General features: G+C 43.8%; 1 protein-coding gene across 3 annotated transcripts in view; it reads left to right on the top strand.

The window, feature by feature from the left end:
* Window positions 1-21,815, top strand: part of LOC141174408 (gastrula zinc finger protein XlCGF66.1-like) — a 45,294-nt gene extending 23,479 nt beyond the window's left edge. The window contains exons 2-7 of one of the 3 annotated variants that reach the window (XM_073659323.1): window positions 16,761-16,910; window positions 17,037-17,216; window positions 17,300-17,423; window positions 17,507-17,604; window positions 17,801-17,891; window positions 20,206-21,815. In XM_073659323.1, coding sequence (XP_073515424.1) covers window positions 16,833-16,910; window positions 17,037-17,216; window positions 17,300-17,423; window positions 17,507-17,604; window positions 17,801-17,891; window positions 20,206-21,086 — 1,452 coding nt within the window. In that variant the 5' untranslated portion in view covers window positions 16,761-16,832 and the 3' untranslated portion in view covers window positions 21,087-21,815. Of the gene's footprint in view, window positions 1-16,760; window positions 17,217-17,299; window positions 17,424-17,506; window positions 17,605-17,800; window positions 17,892-20,202 lie in introns of those variants that run through there. The other 2 variants (XM_073659321.1, XM_073659322.1) reach the window with 2 other exon arrangements.
* Window positions 21,816-24,944: the final 3,129 nt, after the last annotated feature.

The raw sequence follows: 24,944 nt of genomic DNA, 5'->3' as shown, positions 1-24,944 counted from the left end.
TCCATGGCCTCGATCCTGGGCCCTAACTTGTGGAGCAGAGCTCTGACTGAGCCTCTGCTGCCGGACTGTTCCTTTGAACAGCCCTCACTAGAACAGCACTGTGTGCTGAACTGAACTCAACTCCTTTGACCTAATATGGCTTTGTATTATATATTTACTGTATATGTGCTCCGTGTATCTGTTTCCTCCACCCACACCCACTATTGGTTCCCCCTACCTTTGGGTTCCCCCCTACTCCAGCCAGGGCCAGGGCTCAGCAGAAAACTACATTGCGTCTTGCCCCTCCGGCTGGCCTGGAGCAGTGTTGTGTTGGATGTAGGTGGTTGGGGTTCCGTGCAGCACTCCCTCCTTACCTGAGAGAAGGGAGACACCACACCTCGGGGTGAGGTGCAGTATCTCTGTGGCGACTGAACCCTCAAGGGCGCCACACCTGTAGTTATGTGTTCAACGCCGGAGTGCATCTAGGGTGATTATCTGCGATTGCGCATGTCCGGAAGCATGCGTTCCACGCCGGAGCGCATGATGAATTTGGGTTGCATTCCACCAATATAGAAAACTCCTGTCTCTGAGATCAGCGTCCTGGGAGACTATAAACAAGTATTGCACATCCTTCCATCATGCAATAGGCATGTAGATCTACTTTATCACTACATAAAATATGGGATGATGGCCCACAGTATACTCCTAAATGGTCAAATTTGACCCCTATTGGATAATTAGACACACACAAGGATCACCACACGTGTTAGCTACTAAATAATATATGTGGGATATAACTGATATAGAAGATCAGATATCTCGATGAAGTACAACAATATGTGAACCCCATTCACAGGGAACTCAGTAGCAATGGGTAGAGTATAAAATCCAAAAATGTAATCCAGAATGGGGCTGTATTCACACAAAACAGCCATAGGAAACTTGCTTCTTGAGTCCCTTAGCGGTTAGTGAATCCAGTCTAAAAATCCACTCACTTTTCCTTTTTTGAGGATACATCTATTGTGATTCTCTCACATTGGGTTTAACCACCCCAATGATACAAAATGAGATGTCTCCAGTTTCACCTCGATGTACACTGTTAATGTGTCGGGTTAATGTGGTGTCCCGACCATGACATATATTGCCCAAATGCTCCCCCACCATCCTCCTAAACTCCCTCTTGGTCGTGCCTGAATAATGTAGGGTGCAGGTGTTTTTTGTTAATCATTTTAATTTGCTTAGATAATGACTTTTGTGTTTTCATTGGCTGTAAGCCATAATCATCAACATTAACAGAAATAAACACTTGAAATAGATCACTCTGTAATTACTCTAAATAATATGAGTTCCACTTTTTGTATTGAAGAACTGAAATGAATTAACTTTTTGATGATATTCTAATTTAGTGAGATGCACCTGTATATATCCATATAATAATATTTATTTAACAGCAATGGACAAAAAAGTGCAGGGTGCATATAGTACAATGGGTAAGTAAATCTATGTAGGACAAACTTCGCAAGAACGAAGAAGAAGAATTCAGAAACATATGTCTACCATCAACTTGGCTGTAACAGACACAGAAAAAGGCAAAACACTTACCTCCGTAGCTGTACACTTATTAAAATTCCACCATGGTGCTTGCAATGGCACTTGTATAGTGGGCTTGGAGAAAGTTAGAAGCCTTGCAAGAGGAGGGAACATACGGAAAAAATTACTCCAAAGGGAGTCCCATTGGAATTTCAAACTTCAATCTGTGTCCACCAACAGAATGAATGAGGAATTGCTCTTCACAGGATTCTTGGGACCTTTAGGCTATGTGCCCACGATGCAGAAATGAAGCAGAAAATTTCTGCAGCATTTCTGCATCTCCCTGGCAGAAAAAACGCATGCAGATTGTGCATGCGTTTTTCCTGCAGAATACATGCGGATTCACATGCGTTTCCGCATGCAGATTGACAAGCGCTTTCCAGGCGATAGCATCACTTGGAAAGTGCTTGACAACTAGGTCACACTGTATAAATCCATGCAAACGGCATGGATTTATACAGTGTGAACCGTAAAAATGAAAACAAATAAAGCTATACTCACCCCCGAGGCCCCGGTGTGTGCTGCAGCGCTCGTTCCTGTCTGGTTCCTGGATGCCGGCATATCGCGAGACAGAGCGGTGAAGGGCCTGCGGTCACATGACTGTGACGTCACCACAGGTCCTCAAGCGATGCCGGCATTCAGAGAGAAGCCGCCGGACAGGTGAATATAAACTTTATTTGTTATTTTATTCTTTTTTTACAGGTAGAATGGTACCCAGGTCTGGATGAGAGTCTCCTCTCCTCCAGAACTGAGTACCATCCGCACATAGAGACGCATAGAAGCCGCTTGTAAAAATGTACAGTCGCGGTTTCTATGTGTCTCAATGCAAGTCAATGGCGGGAGTTCCACTGCTCTTCCGCAAAATTAAATGACATACTGTGGATTTTTGTACGCAGCATGTGCATAGAACATGCGGAATCCCCTTGGGGACCATGGGGTGCGGATTACCTAGCGTTTAACAAGCGTTTACGCTGCGGAAATTCCGCAGCATAAACGCTTGAAAAACGCTACGTGGGCACTCAGCCTAAGACTATGGAGGCACGGACTTTTTACTTTTTTACTTCATACTACCTCTTGTTAATTTTCCACAGATTGCCCCTCTCTTTGGAAGAACAGAGGGACGACATCACAACTAAAGAAAGTGACCGAGGATCCCATGAACTCTCCAAAAATATAAATATAATAAAAAAATATGTCTGCTCTGGAGATTACTATTTTGAAACCTGCATAATCATAACCACTTTCGGGGCGCATGATACTGTATTAAAGCGCACATGGATATATTATGCTCATCTACAAGGCCTAACACGTGGATACCATTATGCATCTGATCCCCTACGGAGTGGACTTCGGAGTGGAATTCAGAATATTCTACGAGACATGGCAAAATTTTCTGATAATATACTCAATAATTTATCAGATCACTACCTACACTTCGGGACACCTATATTTGTTGGACTTCATGTAGCATGAACAAGGGTATGATGATGTGGCACCCCAGGGGTCTGGTTTCCACAGTAATAGCAATATTACGTCTGAGAGCAGGTGGGAGGTCTCCTGGTCAGGAATCCTATGCATGCCACACCTTCTGCCCAGTCCTAGGAGGGGAAGAACTTCCCCTATATAAAACTAGGGCTGAGGCAGGGTTAGAAGAGAAGAAGAGGAGTCCCAGATGTAGACATAGTCTAGTCTGGAGAGGAGCGGCTATAGGAAAGAAAGATCAGGAGCTCAGTGGGAGCAGTGCTAAAAGGAATCAGGGGCTGGAAGCTGTAGAGCTCGCCCTGATTGAAGAGTTCTCACCGGACCCGGAGTCCGAGGCTGTGGGGACTAATTCTTACCCAGCAGCAGAAACCGACCGGCAGGGGATTTCAGGTGCTCTGGCCCAGAAACCCGAAGGCACGGTCACACGCAAGGGACCAGCACCGCCGTCGTGGAGCGGAAGCTACCAGAAGGCCCCGAGTCACCGGCCATACGGGTGAGCACCACACGGTACACTCAGGGACGTGGGCTACTTTTATCAGCCTCTAGCAAGGTAGCCAGAAGAGTACGATTAGTTGGGGAGGCCTACAACTCCACCTGGCCCTGGCCAGGGGAGATTCCATCTGCTCACGGACTGACCAGGCCCCGATCGCTAGCCAGTACTCCGGGAGGGTCTACCTTTGCCACCAGTAAAGACCCTGAACTACACCGCACCGTCTCTGAGTGTTTCATCATCCACGTCCGCTGCCCTGAGGCCATACCCCTCCCGTTGGGGGTTATACCATCCCCGCTGCACAACCGTATCACCGGCCTCAGCGGTCTGCCCTGCAGCGGCGGTCTCATGACCGCATTCAACGGGTGGCGTAGTCGAACATTCTAACATCTACTGCTAAATACTGCCGCTCAGTTTGACTCCCTGGGCACGGACCGGGTCACCGCCACGAAACTACTACCCCTCTCAGATCCGGCTCCGGGTAGGCCCCCGCGTGCGCAACGCTACTCAGCACAGGCCCAGGGGCGCGTCAATGACTTATCTCCTTTAATGGGACTTGCCATTTTTCCTCCTTCCTTGTTTGGTATTTAGGCAGGCTCTGCTTAGGGTATGTCTCCCTATCCAAAAGGGACTAAGTAATACCCACTCAATATTGTACTGGAATGGACTCTTTTATAGACCCATACCAGGAATGGACCTTAGGTTGAGGTCACCCACCAGATGTAGTATATAGACTACCGTTCATCTTGTAAGCATATATATACATTACCTATTAAATGCATTCATATAATATGTTGAGCTAGATTTTGTATTCGTACTTATGTTTCCCGGTATGAATGTGACACGTATGCTTGACAAGGGAAGTTATTCACAGATATGGTGGGTGGGATTTATATGTCTTTGGTCTATGAGAAAGGACATGTCCAGGCCTTCATGATTACTACATGATAGATGGAGTTTTGGTCATTGTATTTCGATCTACAACTGTGATATAGGGTTGGTATTGAGATATGTGAAGCCCAGTTGGCGTCACCATATGTATATTGAATATTCGCCATGAGAGCGGTCTGCCCATTCTAACTATCTTTCCCCGGCGCTTTTAGATATGCATGCGCATTGGTGATGGTGGATACAACTATCTCTACTTCTAAAAAGCCCGCCAGGACTATTTTTCTGATGGATGCTTTAGCGCATGCACAGTATGAGGTATGGGCAGAATTGTTTGCCCACCCAAGGAGACTTCCGGCTGATGCCGGCAGCTCTTCTTCCTGTTTGCGGCTACTGGACAAAACGCGGTCTCTACAAACACCACCACCGGTAGGTGATTTCCAAATTATTATCGGTACATATATAAGTGATTGCTCAACACAATGGACTTCATTCCCCTGACGAAGCCGTGCTTGACATGGCGATATGCGTGGGGTCCTGAGCCTTTCTCCTGCGCCAACTATGCCTCCATGCCTCCGATAGGGCATATCTCCACATAGCCATGGGCTTGGATATTATTATTATTTATTATTATAGCGCCATTTATTCCATGGCGCTTTACATGTGAAAGGGGGTATACATACAAAAACAATTACAATAATGTTGAAGGGATGGGTGAAGATACAGTAGGTGAGGGTAGAGCTGGTCATTCAGCGGTATGGTGGAGCAGTGGTTATTGCCGGTTGTAGGCTTGTTGGAAGAGGTGGGTCTTCAGGTTCCCTTTGAAGGCTTTTGAAGGTTTCCACGGTACGCAAGCGTCTGATATGTCGGGGTAGAGAGTTCCAGATCAGGGGGGATGCACGGGAGAAATCTTGTATGCGATTGTGGGAGGAGGAGATAAGAGGGGAGTAGAGCAGAAGATCTTGTGAGAATCGGAGGTTACATGCAGGTATGTACCGGGAGACTAAGTCACAGATATATGGAGGAGACCGGTTGTGGATGGCTTTACATGCCGTGGTTAGGTTTTTTCACTGGAGTCTCTGGGCAATGGGGAGCCAATGAAGGGATTGACAGAGAGGAGAGGCCGAGGAATAGCGAGAGGACAGGTGGATTATTCAGGCAGCAGAGTTTAGGATAGATTGGAGGGGTTCTAGAGTGTTGGAAGAGAGGCCACAGAGCAGGAGGTTGCAGTAGTCGAGGCGGGAGAGCATGAGGGCGTGCACTAGTGTTTTTGCAGATTCGTGGTTGAGGAATGTGCAGATCCGGGAGATTTTTTTAAGTTGTAGTCGACAGGAAGTGGAAAGTGCTTGGATATGTGGTTTGAAGGCGAGATCAGAGTCAAGGATTTACCCCAAGGCAGCCTGCGGGGCTGGGAAGAGTGAACAGCCATTGATATTCATAGATGGGGGGGGGGGTTGAATGAGATGGTGGAAAGATGATGAATGCTTTTTTTATCCATGTTAAGTTTTAGAAATCTACCAATCTAGGGCTTGGATACACGTGTCTCAGCTAACATAGGTATTAGTGATGAGCAAGCACTAAAATGCTCGGATACTTGTTGTTCGAGTTGACCAAATTGGAATACTCGAGTGCTTGACCCGAGCAACGAGCCCAATGTAAGTCTATGGGAAACTCGAGCATTTTTCCGGGCTTCCCAACCCCCCCCCCCCTACTCCCCCGGAGGTCTGTAGAGGGCCTAAAAATTGCGAAAATCAATGGGAACAGTGCTCAAATGACATGGGAACAACATGGGGAAGCATCTATAACTCCCGGGTCACTGCTGTCAACAATGTTGTCAGAGTATTACTCCACTTTTTCGGACTCACAATAAAACATACAAAAACTAATCCAAAATGGATTTTCCTGAGAAAAATGTTAAGGAACATCCTTTCCAGGGTAATGACTTGTATATAAGGCAAAATAAATAACTAAAAAAAAAAATGCTCCTCAACACCTTGGGCTATGTTCAAACATAGCGTTTTTGACACATTTTTTGCACTTTTGCATTGATTTCAATGGTGACAAATACATTCACCAGTAAATGTCATTTTAACATTTTACTACCTTATCTGGTCATGTTATGTGTGAGTTCCCATTATTAATGAGTGGGTCTCCTATACTGTTATTGCGTATGCAGTGACTGCAAGGGCTGCCAAAAATTTGAAAACACACCAATACCCATTTGAAGAGACCTAGAGGGGGGCCTCAGTAAAAAAAAATGTTCCCATTATAAAGGAGTGGGTCTCCCATACTGTTCTTGCGTATGCAGTGACTGCAACAGCTGCCAAAATTTGGGAAAAACCCAAATACCAATTTAAGACACATAGAGGTGGGCCTCAGTAACGACATGTTCCCGTTATAAAGTAGTGGTACTGCTATACAGTTATAGGGTATACAGTGAGTACAACGGCTTCCAAAATTTTGAGGAAAACCCCAATACCAATTTAAAGACACATAGAGGTGGGCCTCCGTAACAGAATGCTCCCATTAGAAAGGCGTGGGTCTCCCATACTGTTCTTGCGTATGCAGTGACTGCAACAGCTGCTAAAAATTTGGACGCACTCCAATGGCCCTTGGAAGATGCGTAGAGGAGGGCCTTATGAAAAATGTTTTCCCATTATTAGGAAGTGGGTCTCCCATACTGTTATTACCTATGCAGTGAATACAACGGCTGCCAAAAATTTGGAGGCACTCCAGTGGCCCTTGCAAAAGACGTAGATATGGTGATATGGTGGTGGAGGATGAGGAAAAGGAGGAGGACAAGAGCAAATAGACAAAATCAGGAAGCGTATACCAATGTCTGGGTGTGAAAACAAAGGTGCATGGGAATAGAATTAGACCTCCCAAAAAAAAGACACTGAGTTTATGTTACGCTGCTATCATTCAGTGGTGTTGAGAAGTCTGGCCCAATCCAGCCCTTGTTCATTTTTATAAGAGTCAGCCTGTCAGCATTTTCAGTTGACAGGTGGATGCGCCTACCAGTTATAATTCCCCCGATGGCACTAAAAACCCGCTCTGACAAAACGCTAGCGGCAGGGCAGGCCAGGACCTCCAAGATTTAGAGAGCCAGTCCATGCCACGTGTCCAGCTTGGATACCCAATAATTATAAGGCACAGAGGAATCACGGAGGACAATGGTATAGTCTGCAAGGTACTCCTTCAGCATCTTCGTACAATTATCCCTCCTTGTGAGAGTACCCCGCGCACCAGGGCTTGTGCGATGGGAGGGTCTGAGAAAACTGTCTCAGAACTTTGACAGTGTTCCCCTGCCTCTGCTGGTTTGGATTTGTGTCTCTCTCGCCTGTACTCTTTGGTTGTCCAACGAACTGTGACCTCTGCCGCTAGCGTGTTTTCAGGTGGGAATTTTTTTAATAATTCTGCGACAAGGGCCTTCTGGCACTGCCCCATTTTAGCAGACCTGTCCGCCGCGGGAATAAGAGATAGAAAGTTCTCCTTGTAGCATGGGTCTAGAAGTGTCACCAACCAGTAATGACTGCCACCCAAAATTTGGAGAACGCGAGGGTCACGGGAAAGGCAGCGTAACATAAACTCAGCCATGTGTGCCAGAATGTTAACAGGCAAGACTTGCGTGTCCTCACCAAGAGGACGACTGACCATACTCACTCACCTCATATTCCTCCTCCCTCTACTCAGGACATCCACGCTGAACAGACCGTATGACAGTTGTGCGGGTAGTACCATCTATAGTGCAGTAAACTAGCTTCTGTTCTTCCGCCTCTTCCTCATTGTCACCCAATCCACATTGGGATGAGATGTAGCTGGGCTGTGTGGAATCACCCTGTATTGTTCCTTGCTCCATCTCATCGTGCTCCGCCTGCAATGCCTCCTCTTTAATTGTGAGCAGAGCGCGTTTCAGAAGAAAGAGAAGCAGGATGGTGATGCTAATTATGGCGTCATCGCCGCTCATCATCTTGGTGGAGTCCTCAAAGTTTAGGAGGATGGCACAGATATCTGACATCCATGCCCACTCCTGAGGTCTTATGTGTGGAGGCTGACCTAAATACTGACGGCCGTGTTGATGCTGGTAGTCAACAACTGCCCTCTGCTGCTCACAAATCCTTCCCAATATCTGCAACGTTGAGCTCCAAATGCATGCGGACATCGCACACCAGTCAGTGAGCTGGAAGCTGCAAACGCTGCTGAAGCACGGCAAGGGCGGCGGAAGCTGTAGCTGGCTTTCTAAAATAGGCACACAGGTGGCGTACTATGACAAGCTGATCCGGCAGATCCAGGTAGGTTTTGAGAAACCACTGAACCACGAGATTAAGCACATGGACCAGGCATGGTACGTGAGTGAGCTCTCCTCGCTTGAGAGACGCTACCAGGTTCCAGCCATGCCTGGCTGTAGGTTCAACGGTGTCAGCCACAGATCTGCCTGTTCTTTCAGAGCTGTCCACAACTCTTCAGTGGTGTGCGGTTTGTCAACTAAGCATATTAGCTTCAGCACAGCCTGTTGCCGCTTGGCCGCCATCAGGTTGTGGAAAGCTTCTGTCTCCACGAGCCTAAAAGGCAACATTTTGAGCGCAAGCATTCGCGAAATGTGTGAATTTAGTAATGTGGCCTGTGGGGCGTTGGCTGCGTATGTGCTCTTGTGTTCCAAGAACGAGTAGGGACAACTGAACGCTGCACTGGGACAAGGACGTGGTTGCTGATGGTGCTAGTTGAAAGTGTGCAACGACAGATGCAGGGTGGGAGGCTTCTTCTCATGCGCCATGGCATTGGCGTGCATGCACAACAGCATAACAAGCAGTGGTGTCACCCGCAGACACCTTTTCTGGACCCTGGCATTCGGCCCACCTAGTCGGGTCCTTTGCTGTCATGTGCCTGAACATGCTGGTGGTGTTAAGGCTGCTAGTTTTGTTACCCCTGCTGATGCTGGCCTGGCAGATGGCTCAAATGGCCTTTTGGGGTTATCTGCAGAGTCTTTACAAAACACTGTTAACAGTTGTACTGGCAACTTCCGTTGTGTTGGTGTTCCAGGGTACAGTTGCCCGCCTTGTGTCTGATGCCACCACACTGATTCTTCCTGCCTATTGTGGTGCTATGCTTCCCCCCCCCTTGTGTGCTGCTGTCCTCGCTCTGCATGTAAATGTCACCTTGCCAGGTTAGGTCAGTGACTTCATCGTCCACCACCTCGTCTTTCACTTCCGCACCCTGTTCCTCCTCCTGACTTTCTGGTAATTGTGTCTCATCATTATCCACCTCTTGCCACAGTAATTGCACTTTCCCACCATTGCCTTCGTGTGACCGTGGCTGCTCAAATATTTGGGCATCGCTACACGTGTTCTCCTCTTGCCCCGCTTGAAGCTGGCTGGGTGAGAGGCCTGAATCTAAAAATGGAAAAGTGAACAGCTCTTCGGAGTGTCCAAGTGTGGGATCAGTTGTCTCCGGGCACTCGGCATGGTGGGAGGAAGGAGAATCAGGGTGAGGAATATGTGGCCCAGACTCACGGCTGCTGAGACTTGACCATGTGGAAGACAGGGTGGTGGTGGTAAAGTGACTGGAAGCATTATCTGCTATCCAACCAACCACATTTTGACACTGCTGTGGGTTCAATAGTGGTGTGTTGCAGTCCCCTAGCTATTGGATAGGAAGGTCGAGCAGCAAGATGTGGGTGTTTGTTGTGGCACAATTTCAGCTTGCCCATGGTCTCGGCCTCTGCATGCACCATCACATCCACTTCCCCATCCCTTGCCACGTGCCCTGTCCATTTTAAATGGAGGACAATATTTTCCATGTTCACTACAAATGCCTGGATATGTAGCGCAGTTATATATGATACGTCTTACTGACACCCACGGTTTTAAATAGCGGCCCTGTAGTTTACTATTCTTCACAGCGATCACGTGTGAATAGCTTCACTGACACACAGATGCAAAACTGTAAATAGAGGACAATATCTTCCACGTTCACTACAAATTTGTGAATTTTTATCGTTGTAATATGGGATCATGTATGATGATGGAAAAGATCTGGCTGTATTCTGCAGTGCTAACAAGCAAATGGAGCACTAAAATGGTGTACTCTGGATTGCTTTTTAAGCAAATGATCAGGATTAAGATAAGAAAAAAAATAAGCACTGGCCCCTGATATCTGGGGCTATGTCTACAGATATCTGTAACAGCAGCAGCAGACAGAACGTGCAGTGGACCCTATTGTGCTCTATACACTGCCGCAAACCATTCTTACATGGTTACATAGTTTATAAGGCCGAAAAAAGACAAGCGTCCATCCAGTTCAGCCTATTTCTTGTGCACTGCTGCTATTCCGCAGCATTGATCCAGGGGAAGGCAAAAAAAAAACATGCGGTATAGGCCAATTTACATCATTGAGGAAGAATTCACTTCCCGACTCCAATCTGGCAGTCAGATTAAATCCCTGGATTAATTAACTATCACTAAGCATAAGATGTACTTTTATTGTTCTCAAGAAAGGCGCCCAGGCCTCTCTTGAACTCATTAAGTGAGTTGGACATCACCACTTCCTCTCCCAGAGAGTTCCAGAGTCTCACGGATCTGACCGTAAAGAATCCCCTTCTATGCTGGTGCAGGAACCTCCTTTCCTCCAGACGCATAGTGTGCCCCCTCGTCTTTGTCACCATCCTTGGTATAAACAGGTCATGGGAGAGATCTCTGTACTGCCCCCTGATGTATTTATACATGTTTATGAGGTCTCCCCTAAGCCTTCTCTTTTCCAACGTAAATAGGCTTAATTTTGACAACCTCTCTGGGTATTCTAGTCCCTCCATTCCCTTTATTACCTTAGTCGCCCTCCTTTGTACCCTCTCTAGCTCCAATATGTCTTTCCTGAGCACCGGAGCCAAGAACTGTGCACAATATTCTAAGTGCGGCCTTACCAGCGCTTTATACAGAGGAAGAACAATGTTCTCATCATATGCCCCTATTCCTCTTCTGATGCATGCCATGACTCTATTTGCCTTCGCAGCTGCTGCCTGACACTGGGCACTCCAATTTAATTTGCTGTTAACCAAGACGCTCAGGTCCTTCTCCATGTCAGATTTCCCCAACGGTTTCCCATTTAATATGTATGGGTGACTGCTGTTTTTCTTTCCCATGTGCATGACCTTACATTTATCGGCACTGAACCCCATTTGCCATTTTTTGGCCCAACTCCCCAATTTAACTAAATCCTCCTGTAGCTGTGCCCTATCCTCATCTGTATTAACTACTTTACAAAGTTTAGTATCATCTGCAAATATTGCTATTATACTATGCAACCCTTCCACTAGATCATTAATTTATATATTAAATAATATAGGGCCCAAGACAGACCCTTGAGGCACCCTGCTAGTAACCCTGACACACCCTGAGCTTACTCCATTGATAACCACCCTCTGCTTTCTATCACTCAGCCAGCTATTTACCCACTTGCACACATTATCCCCCAGACCAAGCATTCTCATTTTAAATACCAACCTTTTGTGTGGCACGGTATCAAACGCTTTGGAGAAGTCAAGGTATACAACATCCACTGACTCTCCCCGGTCCAGCTGTGAGCTCACCTCCTCGTAGAAGGCGATCAGGTTTGTTTGGCAGGAGCGATCATTCCTGAATCCATGTTGATATGGAGTTAAACAGTTATTATCATTAAGATATTCTACAATAGCATCTCTAAGAAATCCTTCAAACAATTTACCCACAACAGACGTTAAGCTTACTGGTCTATAGTTCCCAGGGTCACTTTTAGACCCCTTTTTGAATATTGGTACCATATTTGCTTGGCGCCAGTCTAGTGGGACAGTCCCTGTCCATAAAGAGTGCTTGAATATAAGATACAGTGGTCTGTCTATCACATTACTTAATTCTTTTAGTACCCGGGGGTGTATGTCATCTGGGCCTGGTGACTTGTCCATTTTGATATTATTTAGGCGTTTCTGAACTTCCTCCTGGGTTAGGTGGGTGATATTTAGCGGAGGGTTTACTTTATCACTCTGCATTTCCTCCGATAAATTGTTTTCTTTTGTGAAAACAGTGGAGAAGAAGCTATTGAGTAGGTTTGCTTTACCCTCATCGCCCTCTATGATTTTACCCAGGTTATTTTTCAATGGGCCATCTCCATCAGTTTTAATCCTTTTACTGTTTATATAGTTAAAGAACAGTTTGGGATTCGTTTTACTTTCCTTGGCAATTAGTCTCTCTGTCTCCTCTTTTGCTATTCTTATTTGTTTCTTACAGATTTTGTTTTTTTCCCTATAAGATATTAGCGCTTCCTCGGTGCCTTCTTGTTTAAGTTTACCGAAAGCCCTTTTTTTGTTTTTCATTGCCCTCTTGACTTCCTTATTTAGCCACATTGGCTTCCTCCTATTCCTAGCCCTTTTATTCCCATAAGGTATGTACCTTCTACAGTGACTATGTAGGACTGTTTTGAAAATTTCCCATTTTCTATCCGTGCTCCTATTACTAAAGATACTATCCCAGTCTATAAGGTGAAGGGCATCTCTTAGCTGATCAAACTTTGCCCTCCTGAAGTTCAGTGTTTTTGTGACTCCCTTGCTGGGCACCCTACTGAAGCACATGTGGAATTGTATGATGTTGTGGTCACTATTTCCCAGGTGCCCCCCGACCTGCACCTCAGTTATTCTGTCTGGCCTGTTAGTTAATATTAAGTCTAAAAGGGCCGTCCCTCTGTTTGGTTCCTGCACAAGTTGTGACAAATAATTGTCTTTGATAATTGACAGAAACCTGTTTCCTTTCTGAGATCTACAGCTTTCGGTTTCCCAGTCTATATCGGGGTAGTTGAAGTCCCCCATAATAATCACCTCGTTATTTTTTGCTACTTCGTCTATTTGTCTCATTAATAGACTTTCCTTGGCTTCTGCTATATTTGGTGGTTTATAACAGACTCCTATGATAATTTTATTATTGTTTTTTGCCCCATTTATCTCCACCCATAAGGACTCGACCTCCTCATTTCCCTCCCATACATCCTCCCGTATTGTAGGCTTTAGACACGTCTTTACATATAGACAGACTCCACCCCCTTTCCGATTTCTTGGATCCCTTCTAAACAGACTGTAACCCTGTAAGTTAACTGCCCAGTCATAGCTTTCATCTAACCATGTCTCGGTTATTCCCACTATGTCATAGTTACCTGTAGATATTTCTGCTTCCAGTTCATCCATCTTGTTTGTCAGGCTTCTGGCATTTGCTAGCACGCAGTTTACACGATTTTGTTTTGTTCCAATCTTCTCCCTGTGGATTGTATTAGAAATTTTCTTACCTCCCTTCCAAGTATCTTGTCTTGGACCTTCTTTGTCGCACTTCATATCTTTCATTAGTATGTTCTCTGGTTTCATGTTCGTGTCCGGCGTTTTTCTTCCCATCCCCTCTTCTTCTAGTTTAACGCCCTTCTGATGAGTGTTGCGAGTCTCCTGGCGAATGTGTGTTTCCCAGGTTTGTTGAGGTGTAGTCCGTCTCTGGCAAGGAGTCCGTCATAGAGGTAATTCACACCGTGGTCCAGGAATCCAAATCCTTGTTGTTTGCACCATCGTCTTAGCCAGTTGTTCACATCAAGGATCCTGTTCCATCTCCTGACGCCATGCCCGTCTACTGGAAGGATAGAAGAAAAAACTACCTGCGCATCCAGTTCTTTTACTTTCTTCCCCAATGCTTCAAAGTCCTTGCTGATTGTCGGTAGGTCCTTCCTTGCCGTGTCATTGGTGCCAACATGTATCAGAAGAAATGGGTGGACATCCTTGGAACTGATGAGCTTCGGTATCCTATCAGTAACATCCTTGATCTTCGCACCTGGGAGGCAGCATATTTCTCTTGCTGTTATGTCCGGTCTGCAGATAGCTGCTTCTGTTCCTCTCAGTAGTGAGTCTCCCACCACCACCACTCTTCTTCCCTTCTTGGCTGTCCTTTTTCTTGTCGCTTCTGGGTGTTTCTGGGTGCTCTTTTCTTCTTTGCTTGCTGGTAGTGCCTCATCCTTAGGTGTGCCATCTTCGTCCTCCACAAGTCCTTGGAATCTGTTTCTCAGTTGTGTGGTTGGTGGTGTCTCCATGGTCTTCTTGCTTCTTTTGGTCACTTGCCTCCACTTGTCTGCCTCTGGAGGTTCTCTGACGCTTCCTTCACTTTCCGTGACCAATAGTGACGCTTCTGTTCTGACGAGGAAGTCTTCATTTTCCTTGATGAGTTTTAATGTCGCAATTCATTCTTCCAGTCCCCGCACCTTTTCTTCTAAAAGAGCCAGTAGTCTACACTTCTGGCAGGTGAAGTTGGTTTCATCTTCTGGTCGATCTGTGAACATGTAGCACATGTTGCAGCTCACCATGTAGGTTGTCACATCTGCCATGCTGCTCCTTGTCCCTGCTGACTTGATGTCTGTCTTCTTTATTGTGATACCCTAGGATAACGGCGTGCGGTTTGGCGATGCTTTCCAAGCAGCTGGTCCCGGCTGTACCCAACGATCTTCTAGCTGAGGGAGACTCTTTGCTTTTCCCATAAGGCACCTGGAATATGCAAATTGTCCTCTTCAAGCTTCAATCCCTGGTTTGGCGATGCTTTCCAAGCAGCTGGTCCCGGCTGTACCCAACGATCTTCTAGCTGAGGGAAACTCTTTGCTTTTCCCAGAAGGCACCTGGAATATGCAAATTGTCCTCTTCAAGCTTCAATCCCTGGTTTGGCGATGCTTTCCAAGCAGCTGGTCCCGGCTGTACCCAACGATCTTCTAGCTGAGGGTGACTCTTCGCTTTTCCCAGAAGGCACCTGGAATATGCAAATTGTCCTCTTCAAGCTTCAATCCCTGGTTTGGCGTTGCTTTCCAAGCAGCTGGTCCCGGCTGTACCCAACGATCTTCTAGCTGAGGGAGACTCTTCGCTTTTCCCAGAAGGCACCTGGAATATGCAAATTGTCCTCTTCAAGCTTCAATCCCTGCCTTCAATCTTGCCTAACTCCTGCTATTACCACTGAATATATGCAGCTGGATTAGTCCTCAGAAGGACTGTTAGTTCAGATGGATATGTAGATATGTTGTGGAATACCTATACTAACTAATAAACAAGCAAATCAATCCCTGACTCAGCAGCTGCTCTCCCTACTCTGCCTGTTTCCAGGTTAGACCATGATGAGCATAGGGGCACCTGGTCTTATATAGATCCAATGACGCTATGCGGCCAGCCAATCACTGTAATGCCACAACCAACATGGCTACGGCATTACAGTACGTGGCAGACAATTCCTGCATGTTCATTGGCTTTCTAAAGAGCGCCAAACATGCAGGGTGGGGACCCGAGCAACCCGGATATACTCGCCAAGTGCCGAGCATGTCAAGCACAGTGATGCTCGGGCGAGTACCGAGTAGTGGCAAGCAGGTTCGCTCATCGCTAATAGGTATCAGCATTTTCTTAGAGATGTGCCATATCCAGACTAACTCTCCTTCTCTAGAAGGACTCTCCGTCTAGGATAGTGCCAAAGCTCTTAAGTCCACCTCACAACTTTTTGCCATGTGGACTTATAGTACCTATTTAGTCTTCTATTTGAGCTAGATATTAAGACTTGTGCCTACTTTATATTGATTATTGTGATATACATGTTTTGATGATATTACGCATTGTGTTTTTGAAATAGATGCACTATTTATGACTGTACCCTATATTGTTGTTAGACTTACCCCATATAGAGGTGGGGTCTCATCTAGTACTTTACTAACTTTGTATTTTCAATTGTTACAACCATATATGTGGAACTTTTTGATGCTACTACTATACAGCTTTATCTGAGGCATCTATGCGCTATATAAACTGTGTATTACCCTTTGAGGCTATATATATTTATTTGTACATGACTTCCCAATAACTGCAGGAGACAAGTCTATTGATTTATGTATTTTTTTATTGTTTTTAAATTTGTATGTCTGTGTTTTGTAATAAATGATTTGATATATCCATGCCATACTTGAAAGGTGTGCACATCATTTAATGTGGCTCTTTTCTCTTTGGTATGGTAGATATTTCTCATGTCACATGTAATGAATATCTCCTGCAGTATTTCTAATGCTGATTCCAGTGTTGGTAAATAAGACGAGAATTAGCGTTATGGAAGATGAATCATTTGAAACGTATTCAGCTGCAGACTTCGAGGACTTCGCTTGTTGTCTGTCGCCTAAAATATCTAGGTTTGATTAGTAGATGTAAAAAAGAAAACTAAATACTGTAAAATAATAAATATATGTTTCCCTTATTATCTCCAGTAATTATATTATTACACTGGATTTTTATGATGTTACATCTGCGCATCTTCTTCTCATTCAGGTCTCTACAATATCGGATCCTCTCAGTGAAGATCTTCTATATAAGAGAATTTTCCAGATTTACCCATCAAAGATGGTTATGGACAGAGACAAGATGGCGGAGAGGATATTACACCTCACCCTAGAGATCCTCTTCCGGCTTACAGGGGAGGTGAGAGATTCTGATGTCACATTACATCATTCTTCTCAATGGGAATAACAGATGGACAGAACTGGAGAGGTGAGGACTCTGGAAATGTCTGTAGTGACATTTATTAATGTGTCTCTCCATAACCAGGATTACACAGTAGTGAAGAAGACCTCTAGTGAGTGCTATCAGGACCCTGTGTCTAAGGGATGGGGAAGACACCTGAGCCCAATCACGGGGCCTCTACCTCACTCCCCGATACATGAGCACATCAATGACCAGAAGATCCTAGAACTCACCTACAAGATGATTGAGCTGCTGACTGGAGAGGTGACACTGCTGGGAATGCTGGAGCATTATGCAGTAGCGCTATGAAGGGATTGGGGGCATGACGGTATCATTGTGTGTGTCAGGTTCCTATAAGGTGTCAGGATGTCGCCGTCCATTTCTCCATGGAGGAGTGGGAGTATTTAGAAGGACACAAAGATCTATACAAGGACGTCATGATAGAGGTTCCCCAGCCCCTCACATCACCAGGTAATAGACAGGACTAAAAATACACTGCCTATAATTATCTGTTTGTAAAGTATGAATTCAGTCCTAGTATGTGTTTCCTCCAGATCTATCCAGTAAGAGGACAACACCAGAAAGATGTCCCCATCCTCTTATTCCACAGAACGGTAAACAAGAAGATCCCAATGTTCCTCTGTTTCATCAGGTAGATGGAGAAGGTGTCATGAGATCTCCCCTATAATATGTAGACGGCTGTGAAGGTCTTGTGCTCAGTCTTGTTTGATCCACCAGTATTATATGTTTTATGCTTGTTTAATGAGAGTGGTGGAGATGGCAGTATTAGAGCTGATCATAGATGTGACTTCTCCATCTGTCTGTAACTTCTACAATATTTGTTTCAGGGTGAAGATCTGACCCATAGTAATACTACAGACACATATGTGAGGGGCGATGAGCGGTGTAGACAGGAGATTCCTACATATGACTACCCAGGTGAGTAGTAACCACTAAATACAGAGAAGTCAGAGATTCTTCTCAGTCACAGACTGTGGCTGTTTTATCAGTGGTGTAGTCCGGCCGTATCACAATTGTGTGATCACCATTTTGCCTCTAGTCCACAACATTCTTCTCCATTCAAAACTGTTCAAATGAATTTTGGCATTGAAAGCCCTTTTCTATAGAACTTACAACCTGGAAGATACACCTACCCCCCGGGATTAGAAGATGCTGACCGTTGCCTGCCCAGATGTGTAAACAACAAAGCCAAATGACAGCGTATGTAGAATGTGCTGAGAAGTTAGAAAATCGCTTGAAGAAAAATATTATGATGGGCCTGTAAGAGAAAGCAGAGGGTAATGATGCTGTTAGTTTCCTAGAACCCTTATATCTTATTGGATGAATCTACCTTCGGAAAGGGAAACTTCTCTGCTGCTGAATGTGATCATATGGTCCCTACAAGACCAGGGCCAGTCTTTCTGGCCAAACTTCGCTTTTATGATTGACAACATTAAATGTGCAGTGAGGGCCAAGTGTGAATTCCTGTACAATAATAACAGAGTTTCCCTTTATCCTGACTTTTCAATTTCTTTTAAAACCGACTAACTTCAAACAGGATCGCGATAACCTACATAAAAACATTACACCTGTGCCATGATATATCTCTAAGCTGTGCATGGCTGATGGCTGTAATATACATTTATTCACACCTTTAGGAGATGTTTTGGCATTGCTCGAGCCCTGGTTTCATAGATTCACTCCACGTCATAAATTACATTATTAATTACAGTCCTAAGGAATTCAGATTACTGCACAATCTCTCCTGAAATGGGGAACACTAATAATTTATCTACTCTTCTGGACACGACTCATAGTAGCTCCAATGGTTCCCCATAAATGAGTGCAATTCCAGTTTAATGTTGGAGCTCTCCCCTCATACGTTCTTGTTGGGGATGTAACCTGTTTTTTTTTTATTCTATGTCTATTTGTTTACAGTTTTTCATTTTGTGTGATTTGTGGTGGGATTTCCCTGCTTCACTTATGTGAGTCTGCAACTCCCTTGTAGCCTTTAAAAAAGGTCTCCATTGCCTCTTCCAAATTCCTGAGATCTAGAGATCTAATCTCTGCACTATTATAAAAAGTTCTCTTTGAATGTCTAATATTTCTTCTTGAAACTCATCTAATTAAAAATATTAGCTCTTGCAATAGTTTAGATTGCCAAGAGAGTCCGAGCCACATACTCTTACCCCACAGAGGTTTCACTACTAGTTACTTATTTTTTTTTTACTGAAGAAGACTGTTCAGCTTGATCATTTCAGTAGTTGTGTTATTGTCTGTACTCACAGTTTTACACATCACTTTTTAACTTCGTTAACCCCTCTACCTGGATCTGGACTTACACAGAGACCCCTAGGCTTGGGCTACGGTGTTGCTTGCTGTTCTGTGGTATGAGATGGCAAGAAGAATAGTCAGGTATCTGGGTCAGAACCAAGAGGGCAGAGAAAATACAAAATCAGAAGACACAAGAGTAATCCGTAAACGGTTCGGGATCACAAGAAGAAACAAAATGCACAAGCTGGGAGCTGAGCACAAAGGACTGAACCAGGGGAGATCAAGGTTGTATCTGGCAGCTTCCGGCAATATGCGTCGCGCTTTAGTAGGGTGTGGTGCTTTCCATTTGGGTTAAGTAGGGAGCAGATTACTTATTTGACTTTGGGAGAGTGGATTTTGCTGGATTTTTTTTATGGAAGACATGTGGCTTTTCAAGAGCCTCTGAGCCACCAGTGATGTGGAAACCTCTGTTTTTCCATTGACAGATGGTGGACCTGAGTGGGGACTTCTTTTTTGTGAGATGAGTAGAAGTTTTTATTGATATCATTTTCGCCTGTATAACATTGTTTGGTGGATTTTTATTCCATATTTGGGAGGCAGAATGAACAAACAGTTGAACACCACGCTCCACTGGTTCATCCTATGAGGTATTCTAGAAGGCCACGGCCCTATTATCAGTATTTGGTCAGTATTCATTGAGTATTTTTTCTCAGGAGTGGGAGCCAAAACCAGGAGTGGGTGATAAATGCAGAATTCGTGCACTTGTTTGTATTATACCTTTTCTCTGATTGTTCCTCAACTGGTTTTGGCTCCCACTCCTGAGAAAAAATACTGACCAAATGTCATTGTCTTGGTGAATAATTCATTATATTTACATGACTTGCCATTTGTACCAACAGTTTAAGTAGAACAGTAGAAATGTTTAAAACTATACATTTCAAGAATATTTTATTCAAATATATATTTTTTTACTTAGCAGATGAATGTACCAGGAGATCAGAGGGACAGCTAACATCTTCAATTTTCAAATCAGATAAGCTTGAGATCCCACAGTATACAATTGAAGTGAATGCCATTACTCCAGATATACCATCATTCCTTCACAGCAAAGATCTGTCATCTGATCCTTTGAAACAGTTCCTGTCTTCTGATTCATTACCGACTACTAAGGGAAATCAAAGCTACAAAATAAGCATTAAAAAACGAACTGCTCCTAAAGCTAAGAAGCCATTTTCACATTCAGAATATGGAAATAGTTTCCCCCTTGAAAAGTCTTTTCTAAAACATCAAAAAATTCACACAGCAGAAAATAGATTTTCTTGTTCCAAGTGTGGGAAATGGTTTAACAAGAAATCAAGTCTTGTTAGTCACCAGAGAACTCACAAAGGGGAGAAGCCTTTTTCATGTTCAGAATGTGGAAAATGTTTTGTGAAGAAATCATCTCTTCTTAGACATCATAGAATTCACACAGGGGAGAAGCCATTTTCATGTTCAGAATGTGGGAAATGTTTTAACCAGAAATCAGATTTTGTTAGTCACCAGAGAATTCACACAGGGGAAAAGCCATTTTCATGTTCAGAATGTGGGAAATGTTTTAACCGAAAATGGAGTCTTGTTATACACCAGAGAACTCACACGGGTGAGAAGCCTTTTTCATGTTCAGAATGTGGGAAATGTTTTAACCAGAAATCACATTTTTTTAAGCACCAGAGAACTCATACAGGAGAGAAGCCTTTTTCATGTTCAGAATGTGGGAAATGTTTTGTGAATACATCAAATCTACTTAGTCACCAGAGAACTCATACAGGGGAGAAGCCCTTTTCATGTTCAGAATGTGGGAAATGTTTTAACTGGAATTAAAATTGTGTTAAGCACCAAAGAACTCACACAAGGGAGAAGCGTTTTTCCTGTTCAGAATGTGGAAAATGTTTTACAGAGAAATCAACTATTTTTACATATCAGAGAACTCACACAGGGGTGAAGCCATTTTCATGTTCAGAATGTGGGAAATGTTTTAACCAAAAAGCGAATCTTGTTATACACCAGAGAACTCACACAGGGGAGAAGCCTTTTTTATCTTCTTAATGTGGAAAATGTTTACTTGGAAAGACACACTTTAAGCAAGTGCGTTCCATAGACTGGAGGCAGCGTCCTGTGACGGAGAATAATGAGACAGCGTCCTTCCTGATCACTGAGAGAACTGCTATCTCTCCTCCAGTCCCACACTTATCTAACTGATTGGTGAAGGGCAGGATAGGAAGGTACCGGAACCTGCACAGAGGCTGCACATCCTGAGTGAGCAGCTGAAGAACCTTTCACCTGACAAGCTCAAGGACCTTTCTGATCATGTATCTCTGTTTTACATATTTTCAAAAGTTGTTAGCTTCAGTTATGAAATGAGCCATTTCTTCATGATTTTGACCCCCTGAATTCAAATTGGACACTGATAATTTTTAGTTGTCTCTTGTTTCTATATCAGAGTTTTCCTTCTACTGCTATATATAATTAATACATATAAGTTTCAGTACTTTGAAACATTATTACTTTTATAGACACATAACCACAAAAAAGTGAATAAAATTACCAACTTTATTAAGTAATTAATATAAAAATATATATAGAAAGAAAAAGACAAGAAATGGTAAAATGGGAAAGGTCAATCAGACCACACACTAACAGACACTATAAATAGAACGGTAAGCCTATCAATATGAACATATGCATCTGTGGAACGCATCATTCCACTATTGGTCTCATCTCTTACCAGCGCCTATGTAACTCCCTTTAGTGACATCACTTCCGGTTCCGTTCCCAGCGTTCCACTGTGGAGCGCATTTCCGGCCCTTGTGCGTTCCACTGTGGAACGCACTCCGGTTTATCGTCTCCCTGGGTGGTTGCGCTCTTTTGAGGCGCACCTGCTGTTGGGGGACGTCATTCCGGATGCTACCATGCATGGTATTTATTTCTTTTTCCCTGCTTCACCTGGTTAACATCATTTATGGCGGATCCAGACTCCTATATATATACACTCTCTCCCATGTTCACCTCAGTATCCTTGAGAAAGCGACAGCGAAATGTGCGTTGGATGCAGGACTCACACATGTGACACTATTTACCTTGAGGGTTAGTACCTATCTGTTCATTTATTCATTTGCATTTTAATGTATATGCCCTTACTGTATCTATTGTTGGAGTGCAATACTTATTATATGTACACATATTTATAGATTCATCTAATAACACATATCCACTTGGATTCATCTTTTTATATACAGTGCCTACAAGTAGTATTCAACCCCCTGCAGATTTAGCTGGTTTGATAAGATGCAAATAAGTTAGAGCCTTCAAACTGCAAACGAGAGTAGGTTTTATGAATAGAAGCATAAATCTTACAAACCAAAAAGTTATGTTGCTCAGTTGAATTTTATTAAATTTTAAACATAAAAGTGTGGGTCAATTATTATACAACCCCTATGTTTAATATTTTGTGGAATAACCCTTGTTTGCAATTACAGCTAATAATCGTCTTTTATAAGACCTGATCAGGCCGGCACAGGTCTGTGGAGTTATCTTGGCCCACTCCTCCATGCAGATCTTCTCCAAGTTATCTAGGTTCTTTGGGTGTCTCATGTGGACTTTATTCTTGAGCTCCTTCCACAAGTTTTCAATTGGGTTAAGGTCAGGAGACTGACTAGGCCACTCCAACACCTTGACTTTTTCCCTCTTGAACCAGGCCTTGGTTTTCTTGGCTGTGTGCTTTGGGTCGTTGTCTTGTTGGAAGATGAAATTACGTCCCATCTTAAGATCCTTGATGGAGGAGCGGAGGTTCTTGGCCAAAATCTCCAGGTAGGCCGTGCTATCCATCTTCCCATGGATGCGGACCAGATGGCCAGGCCCCTTGGCTGAGAAACAGCCCCACAGCATGATGCTGCCACCACCATGCTTGACTGTAGGGATGGTATTCTTGGGGTCGTATGCAGTGCCATGCAGTCTCCAAACGACACGTGTGTGGTTGGCACCAAAGATCTCGATCTTGGTCTCATCAGACCATAGAACCTTGAACCAGTCTGTCTCAGAGTCCTCCAAGTGATCATGAGCAAACTGTAGACGAGCCTTGACATGACGCTTTGAAAGTAAAGGTACCATACAGGCTCGTCTGGAACGGAGACCATTGCGGTGGAGTATGTTACTTATGGTATTGACTGAAACCAATGTCCCCACTGCCATGAGATCTTCCCGGAGCTCCTTCCTTGTTGTCCTTGGGTTAGCCTTGACTCTTCGGACAAGCCTGGCCTCGGCACGAGAGGACACCTTCAAAGGCTGTCCAGGCCGTGGAAGGCTAACAGTAGTTCCATAAGCCTTCCACTTACGGATGATGCTCCCAACAGTGGAGACAGGTAGGCCCAACTCCTTGGAAAGGGTTTTGTACCCCTTGCCAGCCTTGTGACCCTCCACGATCTTGTCTCTGATGGCCTTGGAATGCTCCTTTGTCTTTCCCATGTTGACCATGTCTGAGTGCTGTTCACAAGTTTTGGGAGGGTCTTAAATAGTCAGAAAAGGCTGGCAAAAGAGATCTTTAATCCACACATGTGAAGCTCATTATTCTTGGTGCCTGAACTACTTCTTAATACTTTAGGGGGACCAAACAGAATTCTTGTGGTTTGAGGGGTTGAATAATAAATGACACTCTGAATTAACTTTTAACGTTTTTAAAAAAAAAAAAAAAAAAAATTGCTGCAGTGCATTTCCCACTTCCAGGCTGATCTACAGTACAAATGTCACAATGCCAAGTTAATTCCGCATGTGTCAACCAGCTAAATCTGCAGGGGGTTGAATACTACTTGTAGGCACTGTATATATATAATTGTTTTATGAATTTATTAGTTTTGTACCTCATTGCACAGTGCACTTTATTTGTGATTTGTGGAGACATATACATTTTGGCTATACTGGATTGATATGCATATGTTCATATTGATAGGCTTACCGTTCTATTTATAGTGTCTGTTTGTGTGTGGTCTGATTGACCTTTCCCATTTTACCATTTCTTGTCTTTTTCTTTCTATATATATTTTTATATTAATTACTTAATAAAGTTGGTAATTTTATTCACTTTTTTGTGGTTATGTGTCTATTTGTTGGTTATATGTTAGTTATTGACACATTATCATACTTATTTGTATGTATTTGTTGCAACATTACTTTTGAAAATATACAGATTCAGAATATTTTATGACAATTTTCTGATATTTATTTAAAGGAAATATAGCAACAATTCAGATAACTAAAACCTGTCTAAACACTATTGCGAATTATAAACCGTTTGCACTACAAAATGTGGTCCTTATTCAGTGACAACTCTTTTTTTGCTTGTTTCTTGTACACCTGCATCAGATCAGCTTTTACAATTGTCCAACAGTAATCTGCAAGTATTGATGGAGTCCATTTTCCTTTATATCTTTTCTGCATAGCTGCAATATCTTGGTTAAATCTCTCACTATGCTCATCTCTCAGTGCTCCTTAGTTTAGTGGAATGAAGTCTAGAATGTAAGAAATTAATCATTAAAGACATGTTACAGCCAAGATCCTTATATGTTTTGAAGAGAATTAACACCAACTCTTCATAGTTACTGTATCTGTGTCACGGGTGTGTCAGAGGTGACAGACAGTCGTCCTGCAGTTGGTTGCAGGAGATCTCTACGTTTGACATTACAGATA

Source organism: Phyllobates terribilis, unplaced genomic scaffold (assembly GCF_046119375.1).
Source record: "Phyllobates terribilis strain yellow unplaced genomic scaffold, ASM4611937v1 Scaffold_13__5_contigs__length_258822181, whole genome shotgun sequence".
Classification (NCBI taxonomy): domain Eukaryota; kingdom Metazoa; phylum Chordata; class Amphibia; order Anura; family Dendrobatidae; genus Phyllobates; species Phyllobates terribilis.
This window is presented reverse-complemented; position numbering and strand designations above follow the sequence as displayed.